Source organism: Podarcis melisellensis (assembly GCF_964234715.1).
Source record: "Podarcis melisellensis genome assembly, chromosome: 14".
In the NCBI taxonomy this organism is placed as follows: domain Eukaryota; kingdom Metazoa; phylum Chordata; class Lepidosauria; order Squamata; family Lacertidae; genus Podarcis; species Podarcis melisellensis.
Window position 1 is genome coordinate 14734963 of NC_138546.1, and position 20023 is coordinate 14754985.

At 44.2% G+C, this 20023-nt stretch overlaps 1 protein-coding gene across 3 annotated transcripts; it reads right to left on the reverse strand.

Annotated features, from left to right (window-relative positions):
- Positions 1–1854: 1854 nt before the first annotated feature.
- LOC309356551 (transmembrane protein 238-like) lies at positions 1855–9738 on the reverse strand. 3 transcript variants are annotated; one of them, XM_081888094.1, is made up of 3 exons: positions 9408–9738; positions 6073–9365; positions 1855–2950 (listed from the first exon to the last, which is right to left on the reverse strand). In XM_081888094.1, the coding sequence occupies exon 2, from the start codon at positions 7078–7080 to the stop codon at positions 6376–6378; it is 705 nt and encodes a 234-aa protein (XP_081744220.1). In that variant the 5' UTR covers positions 7081–9365; positions 9408–9738; the 3' UTR covers positions 1855–2950; positions 6073–6375. The 3 variants fall into 3 exon arrangements, with proteins under 3 accessions (XP_081744220.1, XP_081744219.1, XP_081744218.1); XM_081888093.1 differs by having other exon boundaries at positions 6300–9738; XM_081888092.1 differs by having other exon boundaries at positions 6073–9738.
- Positions 9739–20023: the final 10285 nt, after the last annotated feature.

The window sequence follows — 20023 nt, forward strand, 5'->3', positions numbered from 1 at the left end:
CTAAAGGACGTGATCATGAATGATTTCCCTTACACGGGCTGCATACACACCATGCACTTGACTTCCCTCAAAGAATCCTGAGAGCTGTAGTTTGCTAAGGGTGGTGCAGGTAATAGTAGCTCTGTGAGCGTAAAATATGGTTGCCAGTATTCCTCTGGAGGAAGCCATGTGCTGTAAATATATGGCATGCATGTGGCCATGGTCCAATTCTGCCCCATTCAAAGTCAAATGAAAACGAAGCGGAATTTTGACCATGCTTCACATACAATTTCATGTGAAACCATTGTAAGATAGTAGCTGAAGTGCTGTACTGAGGAGACCCAGGTTCAAATCTTCACTCACTGGTCAAACAATGGCTGGCCCTACCATTAGGCACAATGAGGCAGCCACCACAGGTGGATGCTATGGGGCAAAGATAAGTCAAACGTTGTATGAGCCATGTGGTGCACCCTGTGTTATTTAAGCTTGCCTGTTGCTCTTAGGTGCGATGGAGGACTCTGCACCCACCAAAAGCACATGGTCCCTGGAATGTTGATTACTAGGGAATGCAGCCATTGGGCTTAGAGATGCTCCACCCCCAAGTTTATGGTGTGCTTTTCCCTGGTATCAATAAGGTAAAGGGACCCCTGACCATTTGGTCCAGTTGTGACTGACTTTGGGGTTGCGGCACTCATCTTGCTTTATTGGCCAAAGGAGTCGGCGTACAGCTTCCGGGTCATGTGGCCAGCATGACTAAGCTGCTTCTGGCGAACCAGAGCAGTGCACGGAAACACCGTTTACCTTCCCACCAAAGCGGTACCTATTTATCTACTTGCACTTTGACGTGCTTTCGAACTGCTAGGTGGGCAGGAGCAGGGACTGAGCAACGGGAGCTCACCCCGTCGCGGAGTTTCGAACCGCCGACCTTCTGATCGGCAAGTCCTAGGCTCTGTGGTTTAACCCACAGCGCCACCCGCGTCCCTTCAGTATCAGCAGTGTACACATTTTTAATAACAACCAAACAAACGGACAAATCACTGCTGAACTGCACCCACCAATATGTGGGCTGAGGTTAAGATGAACAGAGGCTGTTTTAGGGTGGGGCGACTGCTACAGTCACACTGGGCGCTGCACTGCAGGGGGCACCAAAACAATGCTGTAGAATGGAGTGTGAGAGGCAGGGGCTGCCAAATTTTAGTGTCACATAGGTGCTGACTTTGAGCATCTGCACAGGAAGGCATTGAAGACAGACCAAGATATTGCTACATACTACGACTTTCAGGCATAGGGGTCAAATGAAACCTGGATGGACATGGATAACATCAAACATGCCAAAGATAGAATTGACTTGAAGGGGATTGTGACGTAGAGACTGAACTAATCCACCTTCTCAAACTAAAAAGACAAGTCCCACCCCCACAAATATCTGATCCTAGGAAGAAAAGGTGTGTGTGTATGAAGCAAGCATATTTCCAGTGGGTCTGCTAATGAAATCTTGTACACAGAGACACAAGCTCAGCATGTCCCTTTCCCAAGTTTTGAAAATCTTTTGTTATGCAATGTTTTAGCTCTGTTGTGCACAAGTTAGTTAGTGGTACTTAGGAATGTGGCCCTATTCAGATTGGAATAGGAATGTGGAATCTATTCATAGATTCTGGGGCAGGCAAGTGAGCTGGAGGAGGTGGAAAAGGGAAACCTAAGAAGCTAGTAACAGTATATTTTTAGTAATGGAATGCCAGATTCTTGTTTGACACAATATCTACTTTTCTGCTTGTTTAAAATAATCTCTACCTGTTCCTTCATTCTCTCAATTCAAATGTAAAGCAGAATCACAAAAAAGATTTTTATTAACAACAATTTTGCCAGTAGCAGTACTGAATCAAGGTGGCAAAACTTTATTTAATGAGGTAGGTACAAACAGTAGACCTTCTAGTTGCCTTTGTCATACCAGCATTCTTTAGAAACATTTTCAGAATTATTATTATTATTTTTAAAAAATCAATGGCCAAGTTTCACCTATTTCACATTGTAGTAGAATCTAGTGCATTTCTATTTTTTCTCTAAGATGCAACATTTCTAATTCCAAGCCAATAAAAAAAGGATGGGGGAACCTGAGAATTTGGAAGACTGGACATTTCATTCAGTACATTTTACAGTATAAAATTCCACAAAATGACCAGGATGGATCCAAACTTAAGTTCACCCAACTTAGGTCCCACTAAAAAGCAGTAAGACAAGTCCCATTGGGTAGATCCAATGTCAGTCATAGTCAGAGCAGACCCACTGAAATCAATGACTTAAACCACTTGCCCATTGATTTCAATGGTTCTACTCTGAGTACATCTTAGTTGGATATCACCCATTGATTTCAAAGTGACCCAGGTTCAAACAACTTGACCCACCCAAGTTCATACAACTTAAGTCATGGGATCCAACCCACTTCAACAATCATTCATAAAGCTCCCTTCACCAACGGATCTTAAGAGCATTCATATAAATAAGACATATCATGCGTTTAAGGCACTTTTGAGGACTTCTAAACCCTGCATTCAGGGTGTCAAAACTACTTCTCCAAGATCTTAGTCCTGTGAATACTTCCACATAAAAGTTTTAGTCAGTAGCGCACATTTACAGTTTGAGGATCAATGCCCTTGTTTTAAGAGTAGGAGTGCTATTCAGTTTATGGAAACATTAAAAAATATATAAATCCTCTTGTCCTTAAGTAATTGTTAAGTTGAATAACTACATATAAATCCTTTTACACTGCTTAAGATATAGGCAATGCTGTTTTCCAGCAGAAATCTGAAGCATAAATATTTGGCAGAAATGTGGTTTCATAACACAGTGCAGATTCCAAAGAGTTCACAGATGGTTCTATGTAGTTTTTCCAGCATCTTGTGACTAAGATGATGTCCACATTTGTTTTTCATCATAACTCACAGTAATAGTAAGTAACAGTCTTTGGTAATTCCTGAAAGGAAAAACAAACAATGTAAATAAAATATTTTAAGTATCAGCCTTTTTGAAAATATGGGAAAATATTTCCTATCAAGAAAAACAATTATGGAATCAATAAAATATGACCTGAAGAGTCTTCAAAGCATCTTAATTACCGGTAAGTCTGATTACACTGTCAGACTCAGATCAATGTATTATACATTTTTACCATTCCTTGTAACTTAAGTATTTCTTATAATACTAATAGTGATGCTATTCTTAGAACATCAGTAAGCCAACTCTTCCATATCTCAAATCTTTCAGCGTGTGTATCCAATCCCATTCAACCTGATCACTTTCTTTTAGACTAGAGCTTATCTAACAGTGAGAACAGTTCTTTGATTAAAAAGCTACTATTCTTGGAGGACTACTTTTCACAAAACTCATTAGGTCAATAGTTTCAGCTCATTAGTATAAGAAAATCAAATTAATTGTAAGATGAAAGTCAGTTTGTGTTCTGTATTGTACTTGCATATTTAGAGTGGTAAAGATGTAATTAACTCTGGTTGTAGAAGTGGGAAATTATGCAATCACCCACTCCTTCCCTCTCTTCCTCTATCTTGTGTGAATTCCCTTATACCCTGATGTTCTGCATTAGACCATTGTCAATGCTGACTAAAGCTGCTTCTGATCTCCATAATGCAATTCTAAAAAGAAAATCAAGAAGAAAACTTAAAAACAAAGAAACCCCTGCACAAATCAAATGTCTTTTGAAATAAAGACTTGACTGCCCTCTTAAAAATAGGTATGAAGAAGGCACCATAGGTGTGGAAACTCTCTGCATCATGCTACCCCATATTTAACCTCACAAACGTGAGGGGTCTGGAACAGAACCGTTTTGCTCAAAACACAATAAATAGGGAATCTATGGCACCTCCAGATGCTGTTGGACTCCAACTCTTGTCATTTCCAACCACTGGCCATGCTGACTGTGTGAAGGAGGAGGGTCCAACATCTGGAAGGTGACAGCTTCCCCATCCCTGATTTAGAAATGTAACCAGCTAGTACCCAGAAGCTTATAGCCAACCAGTCTGATGAGTACTGGTGTAACATTAGGTCCTACACCCACAAAAAGCCAATCAGGTGCATTCTTCTGACACCAGTAGCAGTTCCCCAAGTTATTTTCAACAGCAGCTTTGTAAATAAAGGTAAAGGTACCCCTGCCCGTACGGGCCAGTCTTGACAGACTCTGGGGTTGTGCGCCCATCTCACTTAAGAGGCCAGGGGCCAGCGCTGTCCGGAGACACTTCCGGGTCACATGGCCAGCGTGACATCGCAGCTCTGGCGAGCCAGAGCCGCACACGGAAACGCCGTTTACCTTCCCGCTGGTAAGCGGTTCCTATTTATCTACTTGCACCCGGAGGTGCTTTCGAACTGCTAGGTTGGCAGGCACTGGGACTGAGCAGCGGGAGCGCACCCCGCCGCAGGGATTCGAACCGCCGACCTTTCAATCGGCAAGTCCTAGGCGCTGAGGCTTTAACCCACAGTGCCACCTGCGTCCCTTAGCTTTGTAAATAGCATGCTGCAATAACTGATCCAAGGGGTTGCCAAGGAATTGAGTGGCACAGTTCCTGTGCTCCAGACAAGCCTAGCAAAAGCACTCTTCGCCATGACCAGAGTATCCAGAGCAAGTTCAGTTCAAGGAGTACTCCCAACAGAAAGTTTAATCCTTCCATAACTCAATTCCACTCTAGAAGAGGTAGATCTCCTTGCCTATGTGCCCCCCATCCCTATGTACCATTAACTTTTCCATCTGATCAAAATAAATAAATAAAATCTGGATTCAGTTTCAGTTTGTTAATCGTTATTTAGCTCCAAGCAAGCTCCAACATAAATTTGGAGCCATTACTGCTGCTTGAGTTAGAAGTTACTAGTATATTGATAGTGTAGTGATCATCCATATAGTATCGCCCACTTGAACAACTGCCTCACATAAATACAAGTCTGTAAAGATTTAACACAGTGATAAAATAAGGATAAGATAAGGAGCATTGGGAAGCGCCGAAATCATTTGTTTTCCTTTTCAATAAAACAATTTGGATCAGAAGAGGAAAAACCCTACAACTTTACTTAAATATTTAAGGTTTGTAGGAAATAATGTATACACATTCATAATGAACTATGAATTATTACTTATCTTTAAGATAAGCAATTCATTAAGCTTGCTAAAGGACTCCACCAAGTACAGTCATCAAACGATCAATGGGAGGAGGCAGTGTCAGGTACAAAGTACTGACCTACGTTATACTTGTTGGCATCCGTCTGTCTCGAGAGACAATGGAGTGCGCCTCTGGGGGTGAAGTCAAACCACTGTGTTAGCAGCACTAAAGCAGATTTTTCCCTTGTTTGAAATCTGAGAGCCAGTGTGGTATAACAGTTATAGTGTGCAAAACTAGGACTAGGGAGACGCCAGTTCAAATCCTCCACTCAGCCATTAAGCTCTCACAGAGCACCCTTGGCCCAGTCACTGCCTTGTTTTGAAACAAGTGACATGTAACCAAGGTTTATTGCTGGTTACAGCTCCTAGACGAATGCTTAACCATGAGCCCTGGTTCAGACAACATGCTAAGCCCAAGTATCAGCCAGAGAGACTGCGGAAGAGCAATGCCATGGTTTGTCTTAACAGGTTACCTAACAGCAGCAGTGCTCAGCCTAACCTACTTTACAGGGTTGTTGCGAGGACAATGATGTACTCTGGGTTGTATTCAATGTTATTCCTCCTCTTAGAAGACCCACTGAGATTAATGGACGTGACTAACTTGGCTCTATTAATTTCAGTGGATCTACTCTGAGTAGAAGTTAGTAAAATATTGTAACTCACTTTTCAGGAGGGAAAAAACCTCTTTACAAAGTGGCACACAATCACAGTATCAAAACCATCCCTGACACCCTGCAGGGGTACCATACACATGGGCATAGCCAGGATTCATGTTTGGGGTGGGGAGGACACCCACCTGCCATCATCCTCTGTCTATCTAGAAGATTCGGAAATGTCTCAACAACAGTGGTTTTAAATTACTTTCTTTTGACCCCAAGTGCTTGGTGGAAAAAAAATCTTTCTACAAGTTCCAAGTATTATTTTTCTGAGTTATTTACCTGGCTGTGGGGGGCGGGGAGCAATAGCTGCCCTCACCCATCCCACTTTTGATCTCCTTGGGGCCTGAAACGCAATATAGGAATGAATAAAGGCAGGCAGTTGGTGGAGGACAGGCAAGACACACTTATCCTAATGATGATGATAATGACCCTGCAGCTGCCACGAGCGAGTGGGGGTCCTGCGGGCCCGTCGGGCGGCGCGTCCTCCTTCACCCCCCAGCACTCACCTCGCCCACCCGGCCTGGCTCCCGGGCCTCGCCGTCCGTCCTCGCCTCGCCTGCTTCCTCCTCCTCCTCCTCCTCCTCAGGCCGCCTGTAGCTCCACCGAGCTGGATACCGTCGTGGCCACCGACGCCGACGCGGCGCTGACGAAGTGAGCCCTCCTGACGGAGCCCGGCTGGCACTCGGGGGTCCGGGAGAAGGCGGTGAAGGGCCCCGAGAAGCGCATGCTGAGGTTCCTGACGAGCCGGGCCAGGCCGTGGCCTGCGGGCGCCCCGACGGGCGCCGCCTTCTTCTTCTTGGTCGAGTGGCGCCGGAGCCCCACGTCGTCCTGCAGCTCGGCGGCGGGCACCTCCAGGTTGCCCACGTACCAGAAGACCCACCAGAGGAGGCTGAAGAAGATGCCCACGCCGCCGCCGTAGATGAGCAGGTCGGCGAAGAAGACGTCGACGAAGACGCCCACCAGCAGGATGGCCAGGCCCACCGCGTCGAAGAGCAGCGCCATGTAGAAGGCGCCCGCGCACCGGCCCAGCCCCCCGCCCAGCGAGGCCATGGGCGCCGACGCGGCGGGCAGAGAAGTGGCCGACTCCGGAGGGGAGCCGAAGGCGCTCGACAGGGAGACGGCGCTGGACCAAGGCGAGAGCAGCCCGTCCGAGGGGACAACGCCGGGCACCTGGAGCACCTGGAGCGCCGCCGGCCCGCCCCGCGCACCTGAGGCCACACCTGCCGCCCCTGAGGGGGGCAAGCTGCCCGCCTCAGGCGGCGGCGCCTTCCCCAGCGCCACAGCCATGCTGGGCGAGCAGGAGAGAATCCCGCCTTACCTGAGGGACCGGGAAGGACACGCCCTCCTCCTCCTCCTCGCACCTGGCGGGGCGGGGCGCGCGCACCTTGAGGCGGCGCGCGCGTCCCTCCCACCGCCGCCACCCCGACAGGTGTCCCCTCGTGGACTCTCCTTCCCAGACGCCTCAGGCGGTTATCCATCTCTTGTCCTTCCCAACCCAAAGGGGAGAGAGCAGCACACTCGTGTGTGTTTGTGCAAAACGCACCCCAGGAATAGCTCCGTCGGTGGAGTATGAGACTCGTGGTCTCAAGGGTTGTGGGACTGAGCGTGACACGGGGCCGGGCCGGGTTTAGGTTTGATGAAGCCCTGAGTTACTGAAGGCAATGGGGCCCTTTATATGTCCAGCTGTCCTTCGCCAACAACACATTGTAGCTGTTTTTTGTATTGAATATATGCTATATGGTAATTTATGGACCTAATAGGTATCTAAAGCCCTTTGTACATGCAGAATGTAGGCACCCTATATACAGAAATGAGCAAATCAGTGATATTTTAGGGAGCAGGCTAGCAGGCAGGGCCCATTGCTTAGATCATAGGAGCCTACACAACAAAAAACACTGTTGCTTTATGTAGGTTTTATTTTATCTTTTATCTTATATTTTGGAAATGTACATCCAGGTTTTTTTTCCTTTAAATTTTTTTGGGGGGCCCCAAGAGAGTGGGGCCCTAAACTATAGCTTATATGTTTAGCTTATATGTAAATCCGGCACTGACACGGGGGTTGGACTAGATGACCGTCCCAACTCTATGATTCAGTGAGTTGCATTCTGACCAGTTTTGGATATCATCATTGCGAATGACTCTTGCAGTTTATTTTAGGACTAGTTCTTTACACCAGGTTGTTGTTAAATAACCTCGTGCTTTGGAAAAAGAAGTGAGATAATCCTTATATTACCAGGGAAGGACTTGCAGTATTAACATCTATGCATATTTACTCAGAAGTAAGAATCACTGTGTTCAAGAGTAAGTCACAGTGAAGCCTCTCAATTTTTGTATAAAGCTGCAGCTATTCTGTTGAATTCCCGGTTACTGTTCTTAAAACATTTCATCCTTTGGAAAGCTGTTTATGTGGTGTGTACCATGCCAAGCGTATTTCAAAGCAACCTAACGAAGTTTAGTTTGTTAAAATCCATTTCAAAATCAGAATTAGTGTTCCATGAAGAAAACATCCAAGGGTAAGAGCACTTTTTTCCATCAGCTGTTGCAGTGGTGGGGGAAAGCATATTTTGTGCAGGTTAGCTGTGTTAATCCAACAAAAATAACAAAGAATCTAGTGGCTCTTTAAAAATAGATTTATTGCAGTAGTTAAGTGAACAAATGTGGAAACTGAGACTCTGTATACATTACTGTTTGCTTCAGCTCCAGTGTGCTCTCACCTTCTAGAGCTGAGTACACATGATATTATCCATAATCCAGATGTACCCTGTAGTTTCTTGATAAATACTGCTGCTTGATGTTTTTTCCCTCAGACCAGCTTCCATCCAATTTGAAAACATAAGCTATGGTTAAGCTATGATGTGTATATTTCAGACATCTGTTCCACTCACACAGATGACAGCACATGAGCAGATGACGGCTTTGTTGAATAGGAGTTGGGGTGGCAGCGCCAGGGTAATGGTATGTACAGCAACATCAGACATGACTTGAAACACAGTGGGGGTGCTAATTTGTACAAGCCAAAGCTTAGTCACTTGAACTTCATCTTTACAAGGCACAGGAAATCTCCCAGAGGATTTTTTTTTTTACCGTCTTTACTTGAGTCTAAAGCACTAGTGAATCAAATGTGCACCTTAATTTTTGCAATGTAATTTAGCCAAAAAAAAGGTGAGTGTTAGATTTGAGTAAATACGATACATGGCATAAGACCTCTTCCTTCTCTACTATTTTTTCCTATCACCACTGCCAATAAAAATGTTCATAAAATTAAGTGGACCCCTAATGCACTTTAGGAGGAGAAATATAAAAAGCTCTCTCCAGGCCTTCTGGCAGAAGCATTGTTTGGTTCCTCCTTTGAGGAGGACCGTTCCTCCTGTAAAAACCTCTGGTGGTTTATATCTGCTAGAGTTGCAAAATTTATCAAGAGGCAAAAAATTAAGGTAGTCATGTTGGCCCATTAGAAAAATTCTGTGCACAACTGCACTACTGTACTTTTATTTACAAACAACGGAAAGTGGTGAGCATGTTTCCTTTATGCAAAGGAGAAGACCACAATATTTATAAGAAAAAGCAAAATCCTTTAGCGCAAATGTCTGTTAAACTAAAGATAGTGGGAAAACTATATTTGCAAGCAGGATATCACTTTAAGTGTTTTTTAATAAATGGGATTTATTTAAAAATTGCATTGATTGTAATAATATGAAGTCTATGGAAGCCTTTGAATAGCTTCTGTAATTCACTGAATAAGTTAAAGAAAGTACATTATCTTTGAAAAGTAATTATTATAAATAGAGATGAATAGTGCGCTGGATAAATACATACTTAAAGTTATATGGAATTGGTGGGAAGTCACTGGAACCAAAAGAAGACTGTGATAACGTGTAACCGATATTGATAATTTTTTTTTGTTTATTTTTTTATTATGGATAACTATGATTTGTGTTATGTTTTTATAAGTTCAACAAAGCAATTAAAAAAGCTTAAAAATAAAAAAGGATATCACTTTAAAAAGGATGGATCTCAAGCGCTGAAGTCTGTAGGGCTTCCTGTTAAAAGTCCATCATATCTCAGGGCGTGCTTAATAATGGGTAGCCACACCATTCCTGTAACGAAGAACATGAGTCCAATGGAAAGACAAACAGGCCCCAGGGCAGATGGCACATCTACAGTGTGGACCAAGTGCAAGGCAGAAAGGCCAATCCCACTAAGAAAGACAAGGAGTCCAATGGCAATCAATGTAAGAGGCTTGTTGTAGTACACCCAGTTGCTTTGTTCCCCGATTATAACGGCCTCGTTCCTTGTTCCTGAAGGGAAGATTGATGCATCAACAAGCGATGGTAGCCCCTCATGGGTGGGGATTGGCTTTATCACAGACATGCCACAAGATGTACTCCAAAGAGCAGATGACCTAGAAAGTAGGACATACTTAAGTCATTTAGTCTAGCCAGTAAGAATATCAAAAAGACTATTCAGTAGAATGTAAGATCATTATTCCCACTCTCTCCCCTCCCTCTCTCCTTTTTCCCCCTCCAACCACATGGTGTCTAAGATAGGGGGTCAGCAAATTTTTAAAGCAGGGGGCTGGTCCACTGTCCCTCAGACCTTGTAGGGGACCGGACTATATATTTTTTTGGGGGGGGGGACGAATTCCAATGCCCCACAAATAACCCAGAGATGCATTTTAAATAAAAGGACACATTCTACTCATGTAAAAACACGCTGATTCCCAGACTGTCCACAGACCAGATTTAGAAGGCGATTGGGCCGGATCCAGCCCCCGGGCCTTACTTTGCCTACCCATGGTCTAGGACATCAGGGTCCCATACCGAAAGCAAATGAATTGTGAAATAGACTCTGTGAATTGAATATGGAGACACTATAGGTACTTTTCCTTGTTTATTAGATTATTATTATTTTTTGGACCACAAGAAAATACTTAATAAAGACTAATGTTGAAAAGACGACGATTATTCAGAAGTTAGGTCCATCCACCTGAGAAGCATGCACAGAAGCATGCCCTGAACTCGCATGCCCTGCCACCTCTGCACAAGGGAAGATTTCATGTTCAGTTTCACGTGCTCTCCTTTTGCAGACACTGGCATGGGGACCAGGATAAGTTTTCAGTTCAGAATTTATATCCCACAGTGGTGGCTGGTGCAAGCAGGATGCTGTGCCACCGACCTCAGTCTGCACTTTAGCCAGCCCCCTCCTGCCTCCCTTTCTTACAACCAGTTATGGGGTAGCTCTAACTGTCCTTGGCTGTACCATCACATACTGTTGGTCTCCCTGGATTAAGCGCCATGGGCACCAAACACCACATGGAATCCAACAAAACGTAGTTATGACAAGTGGGAGCTCAGAATGAGACATACTGGTAAATGAAACAAATATTACCAAAATGCTTTAATTGTCCACTGCACACTCTCATCTAAAGGAAACCAAAACCCACTGCAGTAGCCCTGGAATATCTCACTCATGAAAATGGGGAGCCATAATTTATTGGCTCAAGTAACAATCCCCTAAAATAGCATTCATTTAGTGTGCTAAGGCAAGAAAGTGAGGAATCAGGACCAACCCACCCCCTCCCCCTGATCACATTCAGTAATAAAGAGAACATAAATATTAGCCCTAATCACTTAATTGGCAACAGGCACTTGAGATGTGTATTTGTAATAAACCATATTGAGTTTGGAGTTTATGTTATTGAATCGTGAAGCAAGCATTCAAGTGGTTTCCTCCCTCCTTCCCTCCCTCCCTCCGTCTAAAGTTAATAAATGCCTGCTTTAATCTAATCAGTTAGATATATTGATCAGATTACAGAAAGAGTTTATTAATTCTAGTGAGAAAAACAGCGGTTGCATGCTTGCTTTAGAGACAAATGTTCTGTGCACATGGAGAAACTAGAACACATCATAATGCTATCTAATACCTAGGGACAGGTGTGTAAATACACAAGTGGAAACACTGCAGAGCACTCAGGACCTCAGCGTCTGTGCTGTTTTTGCCAAACCTTCCACAATTTCTTCCGACTGCTTATAATGGGTGCAGTGCTAAAGTCAGAAAATATAGAGGGGTGTGTGTGTCATCTTAAAGAGTTGTTTTTAATGGTTCATGCAAGGAAGAAAATAAGATCTAAAGCAAAACAAACACCATAGGCCAGTTCCCTGCTATCAGCTGAGATAAGAGTTCTTCCATTAGTAAGGACAAAGTTCACGATAGGAAACTCTACAATAGCTTATCTTTGATAGCCTGGCAATGTGAAACTAAAACCTGGCAGTATTATACAATTAAGAAAGCTGAAGCAACAAATTATTTAAAAAAGCGTAAGAGCATATTAATGTTCTGAACCTTTAAATAAACAATAGATCAAACCAAGGGTCCATCATTTTAAATTAGGGCACGAAGTCTCTGTGGATGAGTGTTAGAAAAGCTGTTCTTGGAAGTCAGCTCCCATAATGATCCCACTGCCTGCGGCTTGATGGGAGTTGGTGACCAACAAGATTTGGGGGGCTATTGCAACAGGAGGGCAGAATTTTGCCTTATAGTATAATCCAAGGATATGAAACCTATACTACTACAGCTATTGTTGGACTACAGATCCCATCGTCTTTGACCATTGGCTCTTCTGGCTGGGGAGTCCACAGCTGGAGAGCCACTGTTTCCCCATCCCCGGTAATTCTATACATGTTTATGTGGAAGCACGTGCCACTGTTTGCTCTTCCTTATAACCATGTGCATAGGGGGTGGCAGCCTAAACTTGTTTCAAAAACTGAACTCTTCACAGTTTGCAAAACACTTCCTCAGGCAAGATTTTCCAAGGAAAACATTTGAGGTACTATTTCAATAAAATAATGTAAACAGGCAGAAAAGCTGGCAGAGAGATGCAACCGTTTATTTGGGGCTGGAAGAAATAATGTCTGACAGCCTAATCCTGTGTACTCGGTGCAAAAGGTATCTGCAGCTGCAGCACCAACTCATCTGCACTGTTGTGCCTGGACTTTCTGCACAATGAAAAGGGCCTAGCTCAGTGGTAGAGCATCTGCTTTGCATGCAAAAGGTGCCAGGTTCGATCCCCAGAATCTCCACGTAAGGCTGGGGAAAAGACTCCCTTTCTAAATACCCTGGAGAACTGCTGCCAGTCAGTGTAGAGAATACCAGGTGAACCAATTGTCTGACTTGGTAAAAGGCAGCTTCCTTCGTTCTTTAGAAAAGACTCTGCGTTCTAATGTCAATCCAGGCTGCTTTGCATGGGAACCTTTTTATGTGAGTTCTTTGCATATGCATCTCCACGGCAAAACTTTCACACAACTTTTGTTTTAAAAAGTCCTGTAGCTTAGTTTCTTAATTGTGCTAACCGTAACCTTGCTGCTTTCTGCTGCCAGTTGTATGGATGTTTACAGGTAAGTCCTATTGAAATCAGTGGGACTTGCCTCCAAGTAAACAGCTGAGGTTAGGCTACATGCCATTTTGAGAAATTGCTTCAAGGTCTGCAGGCAGGTTTTTAAATGAAACGGAAATGAAAACATTTATTCTTTTAGGGTGCCTTGATAAAGAAAAGTTTATCAGTACACACTACAAGGTGGTTTTCATAGCCATTTTATGTAATGCTTCTAGAATTATTTTTAAATTTCAGTTTTGTTAAAGTTGTGGTTAAATCTACATTGCAGGAAATTTAAAAATACACTGGTCACATACACACCATACATTTAAAGCACATTTATATTACAAGTCATTGCTCCCACCACAAAGAATCTTGGAAACTGTTGCCTCTCCCTCAGAGCTACAATTCCCAGCACCCTTAGAGAACTAAAGTTCCCGGAATTTGTTACAGGGAACTATGTGCCTTAAAAGTGCTTTAAATATATGGTGTGGATGTGACCACTTTGACTAACAGCAAAAATCCAGAGGCAGATTTTTACATTTTAAAACCTAAGCAGACATCACAAAAAATTAATTCAAAGCAAGATTGTTCACAAAATGACTTTAACCATGCAACCCTAAGAATACTTACTCAGAAGAAAATCCCAGAGTTTAATGGGATTTACTCTCCAGAAGCGTGTTTAGGATTGCAGCCCAAGATAAAGAGCACCTAAGGTTATGGCTGCTAAAACATGCCGACTATAATTTCTTCAGACATTCTTCCATAAAAAAAAGTTGCACTGAAAATTCAGTTTATGTCCACTTGCATGCCCTCCCATAGGTATAACAGTTTAGCCTTTAGGGAAGCTGCCTTTCAATGAAGTCTGATGGCGTGGGCAGGGGGTGAAAGCGAACTAGTCTTTGCTTTTAGCACAGATGTATTTGACATGGTTGAGTTTTGCTATTCTTGTGGAACTCACAGGATTGGACGATTAAACAAAACAGATTCTGCACACAGCACATTTCTGTAATCTGAGATGCAACAGATTATAGAAGAGAGGAATTGGGACAATATGGAGTGCCATTCCTTTGAAACATGTTAGAGTCAAAAAGAGGTACGCATTTGAGGGCACCCCCAAATTTAGCTCATTGCAAGAGGCCCACTCCTTACTATTGCAGAAGGTTACATGCTCCAGTTCATTTACAGCCTGCTGATTTATAATGCTAAGAGGGTGATAGTTATTTTATTAGTTTGTGGGAAGTTTCTTACGTGGACTTACAATGAGACAAGGAGACACCGAGATAAGGTCTATTACTTCCCTTTTATTATACGCGTTTGCAAAGGCGGGCTCCTCGTCCCAGGGTGGTACGAAGAGCCCCGAACAATGGACGGGCAAGAGTTTTTATCCCTATTGCTGCCGCCCCTCATTCGAGGCTTGGCTTACAATCTGGCTCATCATCAAAGACATGGTACTAATACATCATCCATTCTACACTCTCTAAACCTAAACTTATTTAGAGACTCTTTCTACTTCCTTATCTTGTTGACCTGGCTCCCCTGCACCCAATGCTGGAATTTACAATAGCCCACCGCAGGAATTTACAACTGAGTTCGAGGCACACCTTGTTTACTCCTTCTCACAATCCCCCCCTCTTTTTGTATCTTGTCTCGAACTCACATAATAATTCTTGGGCTGCTATTTCTGCTTCCTCATCTGATGTAGGTACTGAGGCATATTGCATCTTCATGAAATATGTGGATACCTTCCGTTCTGCTAGGAGGGACAAAGAATTATTGATAGTTCTAACGAAGATTGGCAAAATGCATGGAATTAAAACGCATCCTGCCGCAATTAACCCAATTAGGGCCACTATGGCCTGCAGACCAGGTAATTTAGGGAACCATGAACCAAACATATCCTTAAAATTTAATCCATCCCAAGTCTGGACCGGTACATGTGCTAACTTTACCATACGGTCTGCTATGTCTTTCACCACTTTCCCACTATCATCTATTTCAATACAACAATTAGTAAGATTAAATTTTCCACAAACCCCGCCTTCTTTTGCTAATAAATAATCCAAAGAAAGCCTGTTTTGCATAATATATGTTCGGCTTTTAGCACTTTCCTTAGCTAATTTGGTTAACGCTGCGGCTGTTTCATTAGTAATTATTTCTACAACTGCCTGTAAACGGATAATGCGATTCAGCAAATAGATGGGATCTCTGCCAAAGGATCCGGCTGTGCCATCATTTGCCCAAGTGGCTGGACCATAATATTGGATAATTCTCTCTGGGGGCCATTCTGTATCTGTCCATTTTCCTATATGGATTCCCCGTTTTCGTCGTGGTCCTATTTCATCATATACTGGGACTCCTAGTTTTGCTTTAGTATGCAAAGGGAGTAGGAAGAAACTAGGTCTTAAGGTTGCCAATACACATGAGCCGACCCAATTTAAAGGTAACCTATTGTAAGCATAGCTCCCACAAGCCCAGTAAAACCCATCGGGGGTTTTCCATTCTAGCATTCTGTTCTCCGGGTCTAGGAGAAAGCTCATATTGGTAATATTTCCGAGGGGAGAGGGCCAAGTTTTATTATTATTCCCTTGACTCCACCACTGTTTGTCCTCCCATTGTCCTATACAAGGGAGTGTCCCCACATGCGTTCCATTTATTCGGCTGGTGTTCCTGGTGAAGCATTCTGTCCCAACTAGGTGATTAGAGATTTGCCATACCTCGTTACCCAAATGCTTATAAGTGTAATTGTTTTGTGTTTTATATACCTCCGTATAGTTTACTTCATGAGCCACCCATGGCCACTGATCCCCCATATTTGTTCCTCCACATACAAAACAATTTTTCACCGTTAATTCCTTGGCTATAGTCTCAGCTAAACTTAGGAACATATTATGGGCTTTAGGGGGTAGGGGAAGGGTATTTAAATGCTGTACTTCTTCCTCAAAATCTTCGAATACTGATATGGGTTGTCTTGTTACCTTAGTTGTGTGTATTTGTATGATGAGATATCCATAAGGATCTTTTCCAGTCCCATCAATGCCTATACCTATGTGCACAAGTTTAGGCGAAGTAGAAGGTCTCTCGCTCGCCCATAGACATACTGGGTTGCATTTTCCTGTGGAGCAGTCGGTGGAGGCAGCTCCCCTAGTGAGATTTATTCCCTCAGGGCCTCTATAGGTGGGCTGCTTATTAACTCCCTCTGTGTACCAATAATTATATACCCCGGCCCCAGCCCCCACGTTGCTTCCTTTTATTCTCTGGAAAAGGTACTTTCTTTCCTGTAAATATGATTGTTCCCATCCACGATTTCCACACCAGACCCCTGCCCCTCCATTTGGGCCCTGTCCTTTATCTATTGCGATACAAGCATCAAAACAGACCATAATCCTGCCCTCTCCCCTTGTTGTATTATGTGCTACATAACCCTGTCGGTTTTGGGCCAAGGAAAACATACTTCTCCCCTCACCAGCTTGATTAGCGGTTCCGCCCTTATATCCGTAAACATATATACTGGAAGTTATGGGTCCCACCGCCAGGGGTTCATAGCATTCCGTCTTGTTTCCTTTTACCCTACATCTATAATATTGAGTTTGGTTGTGAACACAAGGATCTAACTGTTGAACACATTCTGGCGCTATATTATAATACATTAGGGTCTGTGTGATTTTATTGCCTGTTCGGGTTGTCTGGATGCATTCGGTGCACTGGGGTTCCGATTGGGTTGCCCATGAAGTGGCCCATCCTATTAATACTATTCCTAATACTTGCCAGTTACCTTTCATGTGTGGGGTTCAAATAGATTAAAGCTTGCCTCACCGTTGGGGTTTCTGCTAATTGGCACGTTACCTCCCCTCCTAATTTCACTTCACAATATTGGAGTATAACGTCCTCTATAAAGATGATGCTGCACCTTTCAGTACAATGCACACACTGCACACACCCTTCGCAATGTTGACAGCAACAGCACTCGAAAAAACACACACAGGTACAAAACAAACACATCACAGTCTAGGTGCGCCCTTCTGGATCCCGGTTCCTGATTTGGTAAGCGTAACTTTCAGCGGATTATTTGGACTAGTCACTGCTGTCCAATTTTCAGGTGGAGCTCTTTTCACCCGGTGGTAATGGGTCCATCCATGCTCTCTGGTCCGTACTGCTGATTCGGTTGTGAGCAGGACCTGGTATGGGCCTTCCCAACTCGGGCTGAGTTTCTCCGTCCGCCAAGCCTTTATCAGGACCAGGTCTCCGGGCTGAAAGGTGTGCTGTTGCTCCAGGAGCGGGGGCCGCTGTGCTAGTATGCCTTGTCTGTGGAAAGATAACAGAGACTGGGACAGTGACTGCAAATATTTCCTGATAAACTGATCCCTGAACTCGATTTGAGGGTTTCCTAATACTACCAAATATGGGTGACCCATCATCATCTCAAAAGGGGACAGACCAGTGTCTTTTCGGGGAGCCACCCTCATCCTTAATAGTGCCAAAGGGAGATTTTTCGTCCAAGGCAGCCCATTTTCAAGATATAACTTAGTCAAATGTTTTTTTATTTCCCCATTCGCCCGTTCCACCTTTCCACTGCTCTCAGGGTGCCAGGGCGTGTGGAAACTCCACATAATCCCCACAGCTCTCATTACCTCCTGCATTGCTTTTTGGGTGAAATGAGTTCCCCTATCAGAGTCTATGACTTCTATTATTCCATACCGAGGAAGAATGTGTTCCAGAATGGCTTTGCTAACCACCTGAGCTGTGGCCCTACGGCTAGGGAAGGCCTCAATCCAACCTGTCAAATGATCTTTAAATATCAACAAATACTTCTGCCCCCCCCTTTCTGGCAGTTCGGTAAAATCTACTTGTACTCTCTGGAAGGGCCATACCGCTAGAGGCCGCCCACCCCTTTCAGTTTTCCTTGCCCGGGCTTTGTTAACCTTTTGACATATCAGACACTTCCATGCGATGGCGTGCGCCATCGGCCACATGTCTCTACTCCAATACACTGACTTCGCCAAATTCACCATTCCCTCCGTGCCTAAATGACTTCCTTCATGTATTTTCTCCAATATATTTAACATAGTTGATTTTGGAAGGACCATTTGCTTTTCTGGAGTCTCCCAACTTTCTCCTTTTCTTTCCCATCCCTCCTTTTCCATGTATTCTTTCTCCTTTTGAGTGAACACTAAATCTTTTACATCCTGCGGGTCAATCACAGGTACTTGCAGGACACATTGTTTAAATATTTCCTTCCTTGGTTCCCCCTCCGCCGCTTCTCGCGCTCGGAGATCAGCCCATGCATTTCCCTGTTCCTCCGAACTGTGTCCTTTGGTGTGGGCGAGGATGTGCACAATGCCTATCTTCCGAGGTCCCATCAGGGATTCTAGTAGCCGCTCAAGTAAAGCAACGTGTTCAATTTGTTTCCCATCCGCCTTTATGAAGCCCCTTTCTCTCCAGGTCCGACCGAAAGTATGCACCACTCCCCATGCATATCTTGAGTCAGTCCAGATTGTCACATCTAACCCGGTTGCCAATTCCAGGGCTCGGGTTAGCGCCATTACTTCACATTTCTGGGCTGACCAAGTGCTAGGGAGGGCCCCGCTTTCTATTGTCTCCCCGTCTTCCTTGACCACTGCGTATCCCGACCTTCTTTTTCCTTCCCTCACATGACTAGATCCATCTACGAACCATCTTTCCCCTTCCGTTAGAGGTACCTCGCTTAGATCTTCCCTAACTTTGGCCATTAATTCTATATCCTTAAGGCAATCATGCTCCTCGAGTTCCCATTCTTGCCGCTCCCCTCTTAGGAATTCCGCTGGATTCAAATTTCTATCTGTCCCTATGGTTATATCATTTCCAGTTCTGAGTATCCCTTCATATTGCACTAGGCGCCTGTCCGTCATCCAGGTGGGTGCAGCACCTGTCAGTACTGCGCCTATCTGATGAGGGCTGTGCACTATCAGTGCTCCTCCAAAGGTCAATTTCCTGCTTTCCAATACTAATTCGGCCGCTGCAGCCACCGCTTGAATGCACGCCGGCCATCCTCTAACCACTGGTTCTAAGGTTGCGCTTAGATAAGCTACTGGCTGATATCGCCCCCCTCTTTTCTGAGCCAGGACTCCTACTGCCGTCTGAGCAGCCACTGTCACATACAAGTGGAACGGCTGCTGTAGATTTGGCAGGGCCAGAGCCGGACTAGTTATTAAAGTTTTCTTAATTTCTTCCCACCTGGCCTTATCTTCCTCGTCCCATTGCACCTCCTCTTGTTTTCCTGTCAGTTTCCTATTCAAAAACTGAGTCAACTTTGAATACTGATCTATCCACAATCTGCAATATCCCAATAATCCTAACATTCTTCTTACATCAGTTTTATCTTTAGGTGGTCGTAGTTCCATGATCCCTTTTACTCTATCTGGGTCTAATTGCCTGGTTCCCCCATCTAAAATATGTCCCAGATACTTAACCCTCCGCTCAGTGAATTGCAATTTTTCTCTGGATACCTTAACTCCTAAATCACCTAGCCAATTCAATAGCCGAATAGAATCACATTTAACTTCCTTCTCTTTTTCCCCAATCAATAGTAGGTCGTCTACATACCGCAGAACCTTGTTGGATCCAGTGGGTTTAAACTCCCTCAATCTTTCCCCCAGTGCCTGTCCAAACAACAGAGGACTCTCTGTATATCCTTGGGGCAAGACCGTCCACCGGTACTGCCTTTTCTGACCGGTCTCCACATCCTCCCACTCGAAGGCAAACAAATCTCGACTGTCTTTGTCCAGAGGGCATGCCCAAAAGGCGTCCTTTAAATCAACTACTGTATACCATCGAGTGGAAGGAGGGATCCGGCTCAATAACGTATAAGGATCTGGCACG